Here is an 18301-nt window from a genome sequence, read left to right on the forward strand (position 1 = left end):
AACATCTTCACACATGCACATTAGCAGAAAGCCACATCCCAATATTCCAGCATAGATACTGTCTTTGGAAAACAACCAGAATTCTACAGCAATAATCGCAAGGATAACCATCATGTACTCAACACCCGCCTGGGCACTGGGATGCCACAGCAGCTCACTTACTCCCAACAACTCTGGAGGGTGGATTTTACCATCCTCCTTTTACAAATCGGGGTTTCAAGAATCAAAGAAGCCAAGTGACTTGTTCAAGTCAACGTAGTTAAGTGACAGAGCCAGTAGCTGAGCCCAAGTCTATCTGGATATAAATTCCATGCTTATGTCACTATATAAGCATTTCCCAAAACTGATTTTAGGTGAAACATAAACTTTGTTTAACTGTGTTTATTTTAATACATGATAGGAAAAAAAAAATAAGCACACATCAAATCTCTAATTTCATGGACAGTATTGTGTAAGACAAAAATACTTTGTCTTCAGCTCCTGGCCTCAGGTCATCCTCTCACCTCAACCTCTTGAGTAGCTGGGATCACAGGTGTGAGCCACTGAGCCCTGCTAAGACAAGGATGTTTTGTAAACTAAATTTAATTACAAAAAAAGTACGAAGTAAATAATAATAAAGGTGGTAACGCTGTAGAGAAAATCATAAAGTTGGTCTAGAAACGTCTGGGGTCTGGATGACATAATACTACAGCACCATGCAGCTTCATTCTCAGTTACTCCCAGGAAATTAGGGTCACACAGCGCTGCAAAAAGAATGACTCAGAATCTTAGACCTGGGCTTTAGCCCTAGATGTGTCCATTTCTAGGACCCCAAACATCCCTGTGACCTCCTTGTTTGGAGTAAATCCAACCTTCCCAGATGTGTGAGAACACTGGCAACATCCTGCACACATAGAAGGGTTTCTCTGTTACAGAAAAAATAACACCAGGTTTGAGGACCCTGGGGACTCTCTGTGTGGTGCTGACAGACCCAAGGCCCAGACACAGCAGAGGTCTGCGCTGGGGAGGGCGGGTCGTCGTGTTATGGAACAGGGGTCCAAACATGCTTGCTTCTCAGAGCGTCTACTGGAGAACTGAATATAAACAGAAGGGGAAGAGGAGGAGGGACAAAAGAGACAGAAATGAGAGGGGAGGGGATAGAGGATTCCTGAACAGAGACCGCACCCATGACCCACGTGACCCTGGGAAATGCTCCTACCCTGAGAAGAGGCTCAGCACAGAAGGAGGAAGGACAGCAGAGGCAACAGTCACAGCAGCCCTGACGACAGCATTCCTGGAGTTCAAGCTCCCCTACACAGAGGAGGACAGAGAAGACAGCAGAGACCATGGGGCCCCCCTCAGCCCCTCCCTGCAGAATATGTGTCCCCTGGAAGGAGGTCCTGCTCACAGGTGAGGGCAGGACTCCCTGGGAGTGGATGGGAGGAGGGAGCACAGAGACTGGCTGGGGTCTCCTGGGGGAGGACGGGGCTCTGAGAGGGGACAGAGGGCTTCTGTTGAAGCCTGAGGAAACAGAACACCAGAGAGGGACAGAGGTCACAACAGGAAAGTCGCACTAAACTGGGATTGATATAAAAGGAGGAAAATCAATTGATCATGTTTTCCAAGTTAATCATCATTGGTCACTACAATGTGAAAAATGACAGAAATCAGAACTGCATCAGGGTTACACTCCAAATAAAAATATAACCAGGGCACTAAACACTGCCCTTACTCACCAATCAGAGGTTGAAAAATAACCACCAGGTACACTCATTAACTCATTCACAAGTATTTGCAATGAATTTTAGTCAATGGCATACAACAAGCATCAGACAAGTCTCAGTCATCACAGAGCTCATGCTGTCATGAAGAGGAAAAAACACAGGCAAAGAGATCTGGAATGTGAGGTCAGGTGTTGACAAGAGCCCTGGAGGGAACAGAGCAGGGAAAGGTCAGAAGGAAAAGACCCGGGGTCTCTAGAGGAAGTGTCAGGGGAGGGGTCTCCCTAAGATGCCCTGATGTGAGCAGGACCTGAGGCCAGCGGGGAGGGAGCCGTGCAGACCTCTGGGGAAGAGGATTCCAAACAGGGGAATGCCAAGGTCAGAGGTGCTGAAGGAATGGGTGGGGGTCACACTGCTGACTTTGACCCAGTAGGACACACACACACGTGCTCCAAGGTGGAGGGGTGAAGAGACCTGCTCAGGACCCAGGGCCCCGTTTTTCCACCCTAATGCATAGGTCCCAATATTGACCGATGCTCTCTCCTCTCTCCTAGCCTCACTTCTAACCTTCTGGAACCCGCCCACCACTGCCCAGCTCACTATTGAATCCAGGCCGTTCAATGTCGCAGAGGGGAAGGAGGTTCTTCTACTCGCCCACAATCTGCCCCAGAATCTAATTGGCTTCAACTGGTACAAAGGGGAAAGAGTGGATGCCAAACGTCTAATTGTAGCATATGTAATAGGAACTCAACAAACTACCCCAGGGCCCGCACACAGCGGTCGAGAGATGATATACTCCAATGCATCCCTGCTGATCCAGAACGTCACCCAGAATGACACAGGATCCTACACCCTACAAGTCATAAAGGGAGATCTTGTGAATGAAGAAGCAACTGGCCGGTTCTGGGTATACCGTGAGTGATTCCCCATGACCTCTGGGTGTTGGGGTTCAGTTCTACTTCCCACATACGGGATTGTCAGGCCTGGGCTGTGCCTGTGTCCCCTCTGCATTACATCCTGTGTTGGGGTTTGGACATTTAGTGCAGGACACACATGGGGGAGACAAACTTCCACAGATCAGAATTCTTTTCCTGCATCCAGACCCTGCAGACACTCACTGCAGAGGAAGGACAGTCTGATGGGGAGACTCAGCAGGGGCAGGTCAGTGTCAGCCAAGCACCCCATGGTCTCCCCATGGACCTGACCCTGAGAAAGACCCTGGAGAACTGGGTCAGGGCCTGGCCTGAGGGGGGCCCCCTGGGATCCTCATGAGAAGCTCAACTCTTCCCAGAACTGAGCCCCTGTGCAAAGCCCTGTCCCTAGTTCCTGATTCCCAGGTAATCCTAGGGAGTCTGTGCTAGGGCTGTGTGGTGGCCTCTTGGGCAGGGCTGGCTGGGAGCAAGGATGTGAGCTATCCAAGGGCCATGACTCCTGGAGTTGGTCACCAGCCAGGGCCGAGCACCCAGAGCCTCATCTAGCCAAGGATAGGGCCTCCTCCTTCACTTGAGGCTCAGCATGGAAAGGACAGAATGGAAAAAATTACTAGGGCATGAGCCCACTGCCCTAGAGGACATAGGTTACTCCCTGGGAAGTTCAGAGTCCCCAGGGAGAGGAACAGAGAAGAGAGGATGCTCCCGGCAGCTCCATGTCCACCACGGATGCGGCCCAGGGCCCTCTCTCAGAAGCAAATAATCACAGATGCTGTTCACTTGGGCAGTTCCTCTGTGCAGAGCTGAGACCAAATGACTGTAAATATTTTGAGGTTAACTCACAACCTCACAGCCAAATAGCACTTATCCTACTTATTGAAAGGAAATTGAGGGACAGGGAGACAGTCACTAACAAGGGTCACACAGGCCATAGGCAGCAGATTAGAGACATATGAGGTCTGTCTGCAGCCGGAACCGCCTCCTCTCCTCAACGGGGGGGTGGGCGGAGCTGTTTGTTGTCAGGCATTTGCAGACCTGAGACCAGTCATGGGTTCACTTCCTTTTGTCTTGTGCATCCACAGCTCGGAAGTGGAGATTCTGGTCTGGAAAGTAAGAAGCAAACAGAGAATTACTCAGTTTTACTCTAGAACTAAATCACCTGCCTCAAATAACAGAGTCAGTGCTGGAATTGTCCAGGTCTCTCCCTCCGACCCACAGTCCCCTCACTGCACCTGAAATCCTGTGTTTCCCGATGTGTTGGTGTCATTCACACGGGAGGATAAAGGAGAGGACTTTGTTTTTTCTCCCCACTCACACCCTACACCAGCACAGGCCCAAAGTGAGACACACGCTCACTTAGGAGTTCTCTCATGAAGAAGGGAAGAAAGGAAGAAGGAATGAAAAAAGGACCCATAACCTCTTTAGAGACCAGTTCCTGAATGCAGAATCCTATGAGGTTCTGGCCACACCTGTTTCTTGTCCCTCAGGGGCTGAAACCCATATTCCATCCCTCTGAACCCCTGTCCCTAAACCTACCCCATCTCATGTGACTCTGGGGTTCCTTGGTCATTAGAGGGTTTTCAGGTCTCTCTGGTCCTGGCCTGGGGCAGCCAAGAGGCTCCTGATCCCTGGGGTCTCTGAGGTCACTGTAGCCCCCACTGCTCACTGCCATAGGTATCTCTGGCTCTTTCTGCCCCTCTATGTCCCTCATTTTCCTCCCCTTTCATTCTAGCTGGGATGCCCTGCCCTGCACAGCTTCCTCCACTCTTAGGCCTTCTCCAGAAAGCCCCTCTAACAAGGCCGACGGTCCTGTTCCCTTCCTGCTCACACTGAGTCCTGGCCCACCTCCCAGGCAACAGGGAAGGCACAGAAATCAGCTGGAGCAGCCACCCCTGCCAGGTCCCTTGCAAGCCACTGTCCCCAGGTCACCAGGGGAACGAGCTTCCACTGTGTCCCCATAACAGGGCTCTTTCCTCTGGTGAGGCTGACATGTGGAACAGGCCATGGGACAGGGATGAGCGACTCAGCGACTCTACTGACTCACCAGGGGCTCAGAGGCAGGATGACAGGTCCGCTTTCCCCAAGGCCCAGAGGCTAATTTCACCCATTGACTCCCAGACTCATCTTGATGTGAGGCTCACACCCTCCAGTCATTCCCCAGGACCTTCCCCAGGTGAAGCCGGCCAGGCAGGTGCTGTCTGATGGGTTTGCTGCCCATTCCACATACACCTGTGTCCTCGTGATGATGCCATTGTCATAAGGTGGGATCCCTTGGACTGAGAAGTGCATCAGTCACTGGAGTCTCACATAGACTCTGCCCAGTTTAGATGAACTTAAACTCTCATTGTGTTTTCTGAGGTTAAGAGGAGATGAAGAAAGCATTTCACATGCCTGTTTTGGGCTCCTTCCCTATTTGCCTAACTCTGCACAGGAACTAGGGGCAGGGAGCTCTTTCTAAATTTACTAGCATAACACACGTTGCTTCTAATTTGGCATCGTTCCTTCCTTTATGTAACTGACACACCTAAGACTTCCTAACTGACTGGTTCTATCCTCCTAAGAGGACTCATGTGCCTCTCTCTACTCAGGGAGTTGCTAATTTCAAACCAACTTCAGCATCTTCATTTGAGGACAATGTGATCCTACTGGAATTTACAGCACACCTAACCCTTAGTATGTTATCAAGAAAAATACTACTTCCAGCAATTGATCTTCGATCTTTAGGCCATTAGTAACAATCTCCACTTATGGAAAAAATTAAATGTTTCCCCCAAATTTCTTTCATTTTTTACTGTATTCAGAACATAACATGAGGTCTAAACTCCTGACAAATTTTTCAAAGCAAATTACGGCACTACAGGTCAAGCATCCCAAATCTAATAATCCAAAATCTGAAATGCTCCCAAATCCAACACTTTTTGACCACTAAAGCGATGCTGAAAAGAAATGCTCACTGGAGCATTTTGGATTCTGGGTTTTCAGATGTAGGATGCTAAACGGGTAAGTCTACTGCAAATGTTCAAGAATCCAAAAACAGTCAGAAATCCAAAACACTTTTGGTCCTAAGCCTTATGCATAAGTGATACTCAGTCCGTATGAACTATAGGTACCAAGCTGAACAGCAAATCTCTAGAACCTCATCCTGTGTAACTGAAAGTTCACATCCATTAACCAACTCCCCATTCTGCCTCTCGCAACCCCTGGCAATCACCATTCTACTCTGATTCCATGAGTGTGACTACTCTAGGGACCTCATATAACTGGAATCCTGAAGTATCTGTCCTGTGAGTGACTCATTTCATTTAACGTAATGTCCAATGGGAGAAAATATTTCCAAAACTTCTTCCCAAATTTCTGTCTCATATCTGTCAAACAACACATGGGCCTTGAGGGTCAGATTTGCAGCAGTTCATGCTCCCCGTTTCCACCACTCAGCTCTGCATTTGCAAACATCCACATGTATTTATGGAGAGATCCACAGAGTCCTCACCTGCCCTCTGCAGAGGGAGAAGAAACATTAAAGGTCAAAGAAAAGGAACATGGTTCTGCTATTAAATTCAGGCAGCTCCTACCTGTCCCCCTCACTGTCTTCTAGATCATTCTCTGAATTCTGCTCTATCTTTAGGGGTCACAGGCTCAAGTCAGTCATTATTAAACACCTGGGAAACACTGCCCACCTTGTGGTTCCACTGCCTGATGACTGAACTGACCTCCAGGCTTGCCCCTGGTGTCCCCTGTGTTAATTCTGCTGAAACATCCAATCCCAGGCCAGGCTGAACAGTATCCTCGGGGTTTAAGAACAATAAGAAGTCCCATCATCACCCATCTCTAGAATGTCCTTAGAAAAGGAAGCCACACAGAAAATACAGCCGGGGGGGGCAAAGCAGGACTAAAGCTTGAAAAGACCCAGCACCTGAATGTTTCAGGTGAAGACCCCAAGGTAAGCCAGGCAGGCAGTTGGTCAGGGAGAAACCAGAAGAAGCACAAGGGGCTGTGACCCCGGGTCCTGTGTCTGTCCATGACCCAGTGCTGCTGCTCAATTCACACTTGAGAAAGACTGTGCTTCTCCCACACAGAGCAGGCAGTCTCACACAATCTCAGCCCTCAGATCATCATGCATCTGTCACGTGACACATACACATGCCATGGGCTTTTAAGGACTCAAAGGGGCTGAGAGATGAGAGATGCCAACTCTGATTGAAAGATGTCTGTGGAGGAATCACAGGTGCCACACAGGGCAATCTTCTCTCTGTTCTCTGCACAGCGGAGCTGCCCAAGCCCTACATCACCAGCAACAACTCCAACCCCGTGGAGGACAAGGATGCTGTAGACTTCACCTGTGAACCTGACATTCATAGCACAACCTACCTGTGGTGGGTAAATGGTCAGAGCCTCCCAGTCAGTCCCAGGCTGCAGCTGTCCAATGGTAACAGGACCCTCACTCTACTCAGCGTCAAAAGGAATGATGCAGGAGCCTACGAATGTGAAATACAGAACCCAGTGAGTGCCAACTTCAGTGACCCAGTCATCCTGAATGTCCTCTGTGAGTATCTTCTGTTCCTCTGTGGCCCGGGCCCCCAGCCCAAATCCATACAGCCAGAGTCCAGGCCTCTCAGTCCCTCTCAGGTCCAAGCACTCAGACCCTCACCCAAGCTTGCCGTGACTTCCTGCCCTGAGTAAACGTGGGCAGACCAGGCCTTGACCAAGAATAGGAGGCGAGGGGCTGTCTCCTGTGCTACTTCTACTCAAACACCCATTCCCATCATCACTCATCTCCATGATGTCCTTAAGGCTCAGGGTTCACATTTTCTGATGGGAGAAACAGGTGAATGTCTCAGACGTTGGCTCAGGGGACATAGCGGGGGTTTGGTTGAGACTTCAGGGTTGTGACATGGCTCAGGGGACACTGTTGCCCCTCCACAGACCAGGAACTTACGCTTCTCTCTGACGACATCATCTGTGGCTTTATTCTTTTTCCTCCAGATGGCCCAGATGTCCCCACCATTTCCCCCTCAAACTCCAATTACCGTCCAGGGGAAAATCTGAACCTCTCCTGCCACGCAGCCTCTAACCCAACTGCACAGTACTCTTGGTTTGTCAATGGGACGTTCCAGCAATCCACACAAGAGCTCTTTATCCCCAACATCACTGTGAATAATAGCGGATCCTATATGTGCCAAGCCTATAACTCAGCCACTGGCCTCAATAGGACCACAGTCATGATGATCACAGTCTCTGGTAAGTGGATCCACGAAGCACTGGCATCACATTTTCAGGTGGAGTGTGGCTCTCAGAGAAGAGCCAGGAAGAAATTTTCTTTCCCAACCTGTGTCCAAGGGGCACAAGCAAATCCCAAATTCTCCCCTGAACCCTCCCAGTTCACCTCTGCAGACTCTCTTCCCCTTGTCTACTTTTGGTTTTTGTTGTTTTTGCTTTCTGATTTCTCATGTCTGACTTTGGGTCCATCCTGCAATGAGAGGAGGGGGCTCCCTCAGCCCTGAGTCCTGTGTAGTGAAAGGGGATTCACAGAGGAAAAAAGAGGAAGAGTCCTCAGAGTCAAGTTGCTGCTCTCTGTCACCAACAGTTCCCTTTCTGTCACTTCTTTGTGTTCTTTTACCTACTCTATAAGCTATAAGGGACAAGGAGGCTTTGAAATGAGCTCACACTTTTTCCTTAAATGAGAAGAGGAAGCCCCTTGGATGATGGAGGAGCAGTTCAAACTCTGCCCCCATCTCTGCTCCCAGCGCCCCCAGTGACTGACTGACCCTGCCCTGAAGCCACCTAAGGTGAAACCAGGGCATATGGAGAAGGTGCCCAGGTGTCTGTCCTGAATCAGGCTAAATAAAGCTGCTAATCAACACCAAAGCCTCCCCTGGATCAGGCTGCAGGAAAATGGGAAGACAAGGAGCCTCATGGCAAACTGCTGAGCTGTGTCCTGGCTCTGAAGTCACTGGCTGTATAAGGCTGTGGGCACAGCACATGGGACACAGCACAGAGGACAGCAAGTGATGCACACTTGGAGACATAGGGAGATTCAGCCTTGGGGACTCTGCATGGCAGGGAAGGGACAGTGCCAAAAAGTGTGTATTTATAGGGAGGGTAAGACTACCAGCCACTGTATATATCTAATGTAGGACTTACCATTTTAACCCTTCCACATGTGCAGATCCATAGTATTAAGCACATTCCCATTGTTCTGCTACCATCACCACCATCCACCCACAGAACTCTTTTCTTCCTCCCAAAATGAAACTCTGTTCCCATCAAACTCCTGGACAGAGCTGCCCACCTGTGACCCACAGCCGACCCCTGAACTCATCTCTAGACTTGCTTCTGATCTCCTGCTCAAACCCCCATCCCCATCATCACCCATCTCCAGGATGTCCTTAAATAGCAAAGCCTCAGAAAAAAACACATCTTGGCTCGGTGGTGTGGGACTGTACAGCTGAAAGAAACAGCACCTGCATGTTCCAGGTGAGCACCCCAAAAGACCACGCAGTCAGCCAGTCAGGGAGGAAACAGCAGAGGTGCCAGAGGCTGTGGCTCTCAGTCCTGTGTCTACCCATGACTCAATGCTTCTGCTCTATTCACAGTTGAGAAAGTCTGTGCTTCTCCCACACAAAGCAGGTGGCCTCATGATCTCTGAGCCCTCAGATCGTCATGCATCCATCTTCTGACACACACACCTGCCCTGGGATCTTAAGGACTCGGGTGGGCTGAGGGATGGGAGATGCCAACTCTGATTGAAAGATGCCTGCAGAGGAATCAAAGGTGCCACACAGGGCAATCTTCTCTCTGTTGTCTGCACAGCAGAGCTGCCCAAGCTCTACATCACCAGCAACAACTCCAACCCTGTAGAGTTTTCTACATAGAAGTTTAAGTTATCTGTGAACAGAAATAATTTTACCTCTTCTTTCTGATTTGGATGTTTGTTTGTTTGTTTGTTTGTTTGTTTGTTTTTTGCCTAATTTCTCCAGCTAGGACTTTAAATATTATGTTGAAGAGAAGTGGTGAAAGCAGGCATCCTTGTCTTGTTCCTGGTCTTACAGGGAAAGCTTTCAGTCTTTCTCCATTGAGTATGCCTCTATTATGTTGAGGTGGTTTCCCTCCATTCCCAAAGTGTTTTTATTTATAAAAGAATGTTGAATTTTGTCAAATGTTTTTACTGGCTAAACCTTATTACTAATTATAGATTTTTTTGTGTTCCCAGGAATTTGCCCATTTCATCTAGGTTATCCAATTTGTTGGCATACAATTCTTTACCGCACTCTTTTAATCTTTATTATTTCTGTAGAATTGGTAGCAATGTCATCAATTTTTTGAGAGTAGGTCTCACTCTGTAACCCAACCCAGGCTGGAGTGCAGTGGCTTGATGATAGCTTACTTGCAGGCTTAAACCCCTGGGCTCAAGTGATCCTGCTACCTCAGCCTCCTGAGTAGCTGGGACTACAGGCATGTCCCATCATGCTTGGCTAGTTTAAAAAAAAAAATTTGTAGAGATTGTGTCACCCTATGTTGCATAGGCTGGTCATGACCTTCTGACCTCAAGCAACCCTCTTCCTTTGACCTACCAGGGTGCTGGAATTAAAGGTGTGAGCCACCATGCCCCCATTTTCATTTCTGCTTTCTTAATCAACCTAGTAAATGACTGTCAATTTTGTTGATCTGTTTTGAAGAACCAACTTTTGGTTTCATCGACTCTCTTTATTGTTTTTCTAGCCTCCGTTTTATTTATTTCAATTCTAATTCTTATTGTTTCCTTCATTCGCTATCTTTGGGTCGATTTTGTTCTTTTTCTATATCCTGAATTTGTAAAGTTAGGTTGTTAATTTGAGGTCTCTCTTTATTTTCATGTAGGTATTTACCACTATCAGTTTCTTGTACAAGATTCTTAACTTCTCTGAGCCTTCAATTCTTTAACTGAAAATTACAATAATTTTCATCACTAGGAAATGGATGGAAAAAATGAAAATTGAAATAACAGTGCCTGTTTCATAGTATTGTTTTGAAGATTTAATGTAATATTTGATTAAGCCTTCAGCAAAATGCCACACACAGAGAAAAGCTTCATAAATATTAGCTATTATTATTACTACTGTTACCATTAACCTTGAAGTCAGGTAGTCCTAGAGTCAAATTCTAAATCCACTTGTCACTAACCGTATGACTTTGGATAAGTTTTCTCATCACTCTAAGCCTCTGTCTTTTCATCTGTAAAATGAAAATAATGTCTACCCAAGAGGGTTATTGTATAAATCAAATGAGATACAGGTTAAGTATTTAGCACACGGCCTGGCACCTAGGACGTGCCCCTCAACAGCAGCTAACATAGCATTAATCATCACCCTTATTGACTGGTGAGGGCTAAGCACCAAGTGGAAACCCACTAGGACATGGTTACTGGCTAAACATGAGAGAGAGGAAAAACCCTGCAAAAAATCAAGCCTAGTATGTTAGCTTTCATCCACTGAGCTGCAGCCAAGATGGGATTAGAGGTGCAAGATAATTCACCAGGGAAAACAGCCATGAGGGAAAGTGGAGCAGCAGTGAGAGCAGAGCCTAAGAGAGCCCTTAGACAACGATGCAGATCTGATTCCTGAGAAGGAGACAGAGAAGGAGGGAAGTTTCAGATAGCGGTGCAGTTTTGAGTTTCCTCAAGACCGCTGGGGAGTCCTTGAACCCCTCATCCATGAGAGTGAAGCAGGGTCTCACAGGCCTGGGCTTGCTTTCTTTCCCCTGGTGGGAGCCCATGAGAAGTGAGTTATCTGGGCAAAAGAACATGGTAAATTCAGAATGCACTAGCCTGGGCCTTCTGTCAGTCAAGTCCCTGCCATAGAGATCCAACAGACTCTTATTCATGACATGCAAAAACAGCAATAAGACTTTCTCAAATTTTCAAAGCCTTCAAAAATGTCCAAGTGCAGAAAGACCAGGAAGAAATTAACAGAAGACTGATCACCAACCTAGAAACATGGTGAGAGAGAAAAAATTGCAACCTTCCCACAAAACTAGTGTATTCCTTGAAGGAACAAGTCGAGACTACTTCATGTTGACAGCTGGTTCTTGGGGCACCCCACTGTAGAATAACATCACCTTCATTCCTTCTCTTTTCTTCCCACAAGGAAGTGCTCCTGGCCTCTCAGCTGTGGCCACTGTCGGCATCATGATTGGAGTGCTGGCCAGGGTGGCTCTAATATAGCAGCCCTGGTGTATTTTCGGTGTTTTAGGAAGACTGGCAGGTATGATGTCCTTTCCTCTTGTCATGTTTCCTGCAGGGTTGACCACCATGCTTGGGAAAAGGAAGAAAATTCTTCACTTATATCTGGCACTGGATCTCCTCCTTCTACCCCTAAATTTCTGCTTCTCCCACTAATTCCTGCAGGTCTCTTTTTTCCTGGTCTGCATGCTCCCTGGACCCCACTGTCTCTTAGACATAATTATCTCCAGCCTCTGTTCATTTGCTTCCTAGAGTCAATACATTGTCAAAGCCTCTTCATCCTTTTTTTAACATCGCTCACTTGTGTCGTTCTCTCCAATCCCATAAACTCCAATAACTGTTCAACATCCTGCTTGATCCCTTGTTGTAAGGTTGGAATCTTTCTGGCATATGACTGCCTCATTACCTTCCTAAAATCTAGTTCACTCGCCTACTTAAGAAGCCAAAGGGGGCCGGGCGCAGTGGCTCACACCTGTAATCCCAGCACTTCGGGAGGCCGAGGCGGGTGGATCATGAGGTCAAGAGATCGAGACCATCCTGGCTAACACGGTGAAACCCTGTCTCTACTAAAAATATATATATATATATATATACACATACATACACACAAAAATTAGCCGGGCATGAGGCAGGAGAATGGCGTGAACCTGGGAGGCAGAGCTTGCAGTGAGCCAAGATCTCGCCACTGCACAGAGCATGACTCTATCTCAAAAAAAAAAAAAAAAGAAGAAGAAGCCAAAGGGGCCTGCTCTGGCCTGCTAGATAAGTTCAAATTTCTTCTCTTTACCTCTACTTCCTAGTATAATTCCTCCATCTTAACTAGAATCTGACTCTCTACACATCCCTGCCCCTTTACCCGGATGCACATAGAATTCTTAGTTTCAATGTTACACCTAAAAACAGGGTGATCTCCCCTCCACCACCCGCACTGTGGACTTACCCACACCCTTCATCACAGGCAACCTCTTATTTCATGGAAAACAAACACTGTGTCGTATTAGCATGTGAACTTTGGACACATCCTGCATGTGGCTGAGAACCTTTTCCTGACGATCAAATCATGTGTTCATAACAGATACAGAAATGAAGAAGGCAAGGTACCTACCCCCAGGGAACAGAAAGCCCAAGACAGGAGATAAGACCTGAAAAAGATTCATGATACCAAAGTAGAAAGGAGTGAAGGCCACAAGAAATCAGAGAAATCTGATAGGAAATATAGCTACACATTGGAATCACTTAGAAACATTTTTTAAAATGGATGCTCAAGCCCCAACCATCAATTCTGATCTACTGGTCTGGAGTGGGACCCAGGCATTGGTAATTTTTAAGCCTCTCCAGATGCTACTAATGTGTAGCCAGGATGGAGGACCCCTGTTCTAATAGGTAGGACTTAGGGCTAAACTCATGGTTTTTAGCTAGGAGGATTAGAATTGCCTCTGGAGTTTTTTCAACATACATAGGCCTATACTTTGTTGGCCTTATCCATTAATGGGCTCCACCAAGAACTCAGTCATCTAACTGGGAAACAGAAACTAAATGGAAAAGCCGCCTTATTTGATATGTTCCATTATATGGGAAGCACTGTCAAATGATAAGTGATGCTAAACCTTCTCTAAGTTATATTTATGGATATGTTATTGATGTGAGTGTTCCAAAAATTATAAGAGATTCCCAGAAATCTAATAGGTTATAAGCCATAATGTCATATGCCACAGAAGTAATTAAATGTCTATGGGAGATGCATTCTTATCATAATGAACTCTTATCAGCATCAGATGTTTAACCATACTCATTTTCAATCTTTGTCATTCACAACAATTGTTTTTTGTTTTGTTTTGTTTGGGGGGGTTGTTTTTGTTTGTGTTTTGAGATGGAGTTTCACTCTTGTTGCCCAGGCTGAAATGCAATGGCATGATTTCGGCTCATCACAACCTCTGCCTCCTGTGTTCCAGCGATTCTCCTGCCTCAGCCTCCCGAGTAGCTGGGATTATAGGCATGGGCCACCATGCCTGGCTAATTTTGTATTTTTAGTAGAGATGGGGTTTCTCCATGGTGATAAGGCTGATCTCAAACTCCCAACCTCAGTGATCCGCCCGCCTCAGCCTCCCAAAGTGCTGGGATTATAGGCGTGAACCACCGCGCCCAGGCCCTGACAATTGTTTTGATTCTTGCTTAAAGCATTTGCAATCAGCTACCATCCAAACTTTCTTCTTCATTGAGGGTATTTACAGAAAAGACTCTGACACGTAGTCTTGAATACAAGTTTCTGATAACATTAAAATCATATCATTGGACGATTTAAGAATTTCCAAAATTTTAACAAACTGATAGCTTCATGAAACTGCCAGCCAAGAGCAAGCAGAGAAAAGAATTAATTTCATGGGACTAAATGATAGCAATGAAAATAATATTTTTATGATTTTTTATTTGAACTTTTGTGGATTCTTTAAGTGTTTTGTTTCCCAGATTTCAGGAAACACTTTCTTTTAAGCTATCTACAGTTTTCAGCAATTTGGTAAAGTAGATTTTTGTGAACAAAAATTGAAACATCTACATTTTCTCCCTACCTGACTGCTCCAGAATTTGGAAATTATTCATGAACATTTATATTTTTGTAATAGTATCTTTATTTGCACAATAAATATAGTTATTAATGTTAATTGTTATAAAATATTGTTATTAATTAATATTAATGATTATTATTTAAGGATTGCTTAATTGATTTTATTAATAATTAATGATTATTTAATGATTAATTATAATTGTTAATTAATATTTATATTAAATAATAAATATAATAATATAGTTATTTGCTCAACAAAAATCTGCTCCTTTTATAACAGGATACATTTGAAATCACTGGTTATATTACCCAGCCTTTGATTGGGATGTTATATTTGGGAATATACACAAATGAACCCATAGGCACTGCTGGCGAAGTCTGAAGTCGCCTTTGGTTTGGCTTCCTCGTGTCAAGAGGTTTCTAAAAGTTTAATCTGAAATTCCTTATAAAAACTTCTAGTAAAGCAAACTTAAAAAGACTCCAGGCTGGGCGCAGTGGCTCACGCCTGTAATCCCAGCACTTTGGGAGGCCAAGGTGGGTGAATCATGAGATCAGGAGTTTAAGACTAGCCTGGCCAACATGGTGAAATCTCATCTCTACTAAAAATACAAAAAAAAAAGAAAAAAAGCTGGGCGTGGTGGCGGGCGCCTGTAATCCCAGTTACTCAGGAGGCTGAGGTAGGAGAATTGCTTGAATTCAGGAGGTGGAGGTTGCAGTGAGCTGCACTCCAGCCTGGAAGTGCATACATAGGCCTGTACCATTCATGTGCGCAAATAGGCCCATACATAGGCCTATACTCCCATTCAAGGAGAATTGCTTGAACCTGGGAGGCAGAGGTTGCAGTGAGCTGCACTCCAACCTGGGCAACAGGGTGAGACTCCATCTCAAAAAAAAGAAAGACGACGCGGTCAACTGCTACTCTTGCTGCACTTATATAAAGAACGAGGCGGCCGGGTGCGGTGGCTCAAGCCTGTAATCCCAGCACTTTGGGAGGCCAAGACGGGCGGATCACGAGGTCAGGAGATCGAGACCATCCTGGCTAACACGGTGAAACCCCGTCTCTACTAAAAATATACAAAAAACTAGCCGGGCGAAGTGGCGGGAGCCTGTAGTCCCAGCTACTTGGGAGGCTGAGGCAGGAGAATGGCGTGAACCCGGGAGGCAGAGCTTGCAGTGAGCCGAGATCGCGCCACTGCACTCCAGCCTGGGCAACAGAGTGAGACTCCATCTCAAAAATAATAATAATAATAAAAATAATGAGGCCAAGTTTGATTAGACTAAACTTATTTGGAAAACAAATATGTCTTACTGGGATTATCTTTGGTAGAAATAGAGATGCCTACAAAGAGAAAAAATATGTTGAAAAAAACTATAGTACATCTGTTATGACATCACAGCTCTGCTTATTGTTTTTTAGTTTTTATTATCCCGTAGATTGGACTGGACCCTGAATTCTTCTATCTCCTCCAATCCCATTTTATCCCATCGAACCACTAAGAACAAGGTCTGCTCTGTTCCTGAAGCCCTATATGCTGGAGATGGACAACTCAATGGAAATTTAAAGGGAAAACCTTCATGCTTGAGGTGTGGACCACTCAGAGACTTCACGTAACTAGAGACACTCAAACTGCAACCATGACAAGAAATTGACAACTTCATGCTGTGGGCAGCTTTTCCCAAGATGTCAAACAAGACTCCCCATCATGATAAGGCTCTTACTCCTTTTAATTTGTCCTTGCTTATGCCTGCCTCTTTTACTTGTCAGGATAATGCTGTCATTAGTATTTCACAAGAAATAGCTTCAGAGGGTGACTTAACAGAGTGTCAGATCTACCTTGTCAATCCCAGTGTTTTACATGAGAGATCCTTTAGTCCACCCAATGGCTGACATTAGCAGCATCTTTAACACAACTGTTTGTTCAAATGTACAGTGGGGTCCTTTTCAAAGTTAGACTTCTAGACTCACCTGTTCTCACTCCCTGTTTTAGTTTAACCCAGCCATGCAATGCCAAATAATGGAATTGCTCCCTACCAACTGAACAGGGAGGAGTCTGTGCAGTTTCTGACACTTCTTGTTGAACATGGCTAAATACAACGGGTATCACTGAGACTAAGTTGTAGAAATTAACAAATGTGCTGCTTGGTTAAAATGGCTAGACTCGTCAGGATCGTTCTTTATTCTATTTTAGTTGGTTTGCATCTTGCCTATCCAACTCTTGGTATTACCCTCCTAATAGTCATACTAGTAGTCATACTCCCTGGTGTAGTGTAATCTCTAAAAGCTTTAAATGTTTGCATGCAGCCAGCCATCGAAGAGTGAATGGTCTCTTTGGCTGGAATTACAAACCTCAAAGAAATGCGTCATCAGGAGAACATCCTAACCTATGAAGGTACCCTAGAGCTTAAAGTATAATAATAATAAAAAAAAAACCTATGAAGGATAAAAGCCCCAAATGGTGGTAACTTATAATAGCACTAATGCTTTAAGGTTTGGTCCCACTGTCACCTAGGTGAGCGCATAGAGCCAGTCATGCTAAATGCTACATACTCCAACTGAAATTTTGAGGAAGCAGATCCAAAACACATCAATTTAAAAAAACAAAAACAAAAAAAAAAACGGAGATTCCAGTTTACTTGAGTTAGCATACTATGGGGGTCCCCTCTACTTTAACTTTTACAAAAAAGTAATGTGAAGTAATGTGATGTTAACCAACGTATTTATTTCTGTGGTTCTGTTTCCTTGTTCCGATTTGACAAAATCCACTGTTCTTTTATTGTATTGCCCAGGGGGAGCGATTACTGTACTTGTAGAGTGGAGCTGCCTTAATTCATAAGTCACAAATAAAAGCCAATTAGATCTATAACTAAATTTGTTTTAATTATGTCTCCTGACGTGGGTTCACAGCCAGCGATGGCCAGTGGAGTCTCTCAGGCTGCATCATTCTCTCCCTAACCCTCCTGCCTTCCTCTTTCACTTACAAGGGCCCTTCTGATTACACTGAGCCCGCCCAGATTATCCAGAATAACTTCCCATCTCAAGATTCTTAACTTTATCTTATCTGCAAAGTCTTTTTGCCAAATAAAGTAACATGCACATGTTCCAGGGATCAGGATGTGGACATTTTTAGGAGGTCATTATTCTGCCTAACACAAGTAACTTTCATAAACATCACCCACAACAAAAATTTGCTTGGCCTGCCTTCTACGTCTTACTTTGCTGTCTGAATCACAGGCCAGAGCACAAACTTCAAGGTGAAACACACCAGCTCTGCTGTGAACTGCCTGGATGATCCTGGACCACTCACTTCACCTCCCACAGCCTCTTCTCATTTGCAGCACAAGGATGATTCTTACAGTATCAGAAAATGACAGTGCAAGAGTAAATTAAGATGTGTAAGGTATTAGTCACACAGCCTGTACCCGATGAGCCCTCGGTAAACACTCCTTTCAGTCCCTTCCTTTTAACATCCCGTTTCTTTCATCCTCACCCATCTGCTCCTTCATCTTCTTTCTCTTCAACGACTTACACAGTCTACCCTACCAGTTAGCAAAGAAGCCAACTACCCATTTTCTCATGATTCTGCTGGAATGGTCTTGTGATGGAGTCTGCTATCCACTCAAGAAAGCCCACATTATTTATATGGAGAGGTCTGTTTAGAACAAGAGGTCCTTGGCCGGGCACGGTGGCTCACGCCTGTAATCCCAGCACTTTGGGAGGCTGAGGCGGGTGGATCATGAGGTCAGGAGATCGAGACCATCCTGGCTAACACAGTGAAACCCCGTCTCTACTAAAAATACAAAAAATTAGCCAGGCATGGTGGCGGGTGCCTATAGTCCCAGCTACTCCGGAGGCTGAGGCAGGAGAATGGCATGAACCCAGGAGGCGAGGAGG

General features: G+C 45.6%; 1 protein-coding gene and 1 long non-coding RNA gene across 3 annotated transcripts; one reads left to right on the forward strand and one right to left on the reverse strand.

Annotated features, from left to right (window-relative positions):
- Nucleotides 1-366: 366 nt before the first annotated feature.
- On the reverse strand, nt 367-3735 carry LOC141409103 (uncharacterized). The gene is made up of 2 exons (XR_012427640.1): nt 3665-3735; nt 367-549 (listed from the first exon to the last, which is right to left on the reverse strand). It is a non-coding gene; the product is annotated as an uncharacterized lncRNA (long non-coding RNA).
- On the forward strand, nt 1217-17278 carry CEACAM6 (CEA cell adhesion molecule 6). Of its 2 annotated transcripts, XM_005589431.4 has the most exons (6): nt 1217-1389; nt 2255-2614; nt 6894-7172; nt 7613-7867; nt 11752-11868; nt 15827-17278. In XM_005589431.4, exons 1-5 carry the CDS (start codon nt 1326-1328, stop codon nt 11826-11828), a joined length of 1035 nt encoding a protein of 344 aa, XP_005589488.3. In that variant the 5' UTR covers nt 1217-1325; the 3' UTR covers nt 11829-11868; nt 15827-17278. The 2 variants fall into 2 exon arrangements, with proteins under 2 accessions (XP_005589488.3, XP_065391645.1); XM_065535573.1 differs by lacking the exon at nt 11752-11868.
- Nucleotides 17279-18301: the final 1023 nt, after the last annotated feature.

The sequence above is a fragment of the Macaca fascicularis genome, chromosome 19 (assembly GCF_037993035.2).
Source record: "Macaca fascicularis isolate 582-1 chromosome 19, T2T-MFA8v1.1".
NCBI lineage: Eukaryota > Metazoa > Chordata > Mammalia > Primates > Cercopithecidae > Macaca > Macaca fascicularis.

Bases quoted from the DNA above. Each gene is read 5' to 3' on its own strand.
- CEACAM6 (XM_005589431.4), top strand. From the start codon at position 1,326: ATGGGGCCCCCCTCAGCCCCTCCCTGCAGAATATGTGTCCCCTGGAAG. The intron at 1,390-2,254 runs GTGAGGGCAGGA...CCTCTCTCCTAG, and splicing joins GAAGGAGGTCCTGCTCACAG to CCTCACTTCTAACCTTCTGG. The intron at 7,868-11,751 runs GTAAGTGGATCC...TCTTCCCACAAG, and splicing joins CATGATGATCACAGTCTCTG to GAAGTGCTCCTGGCCTCTCA.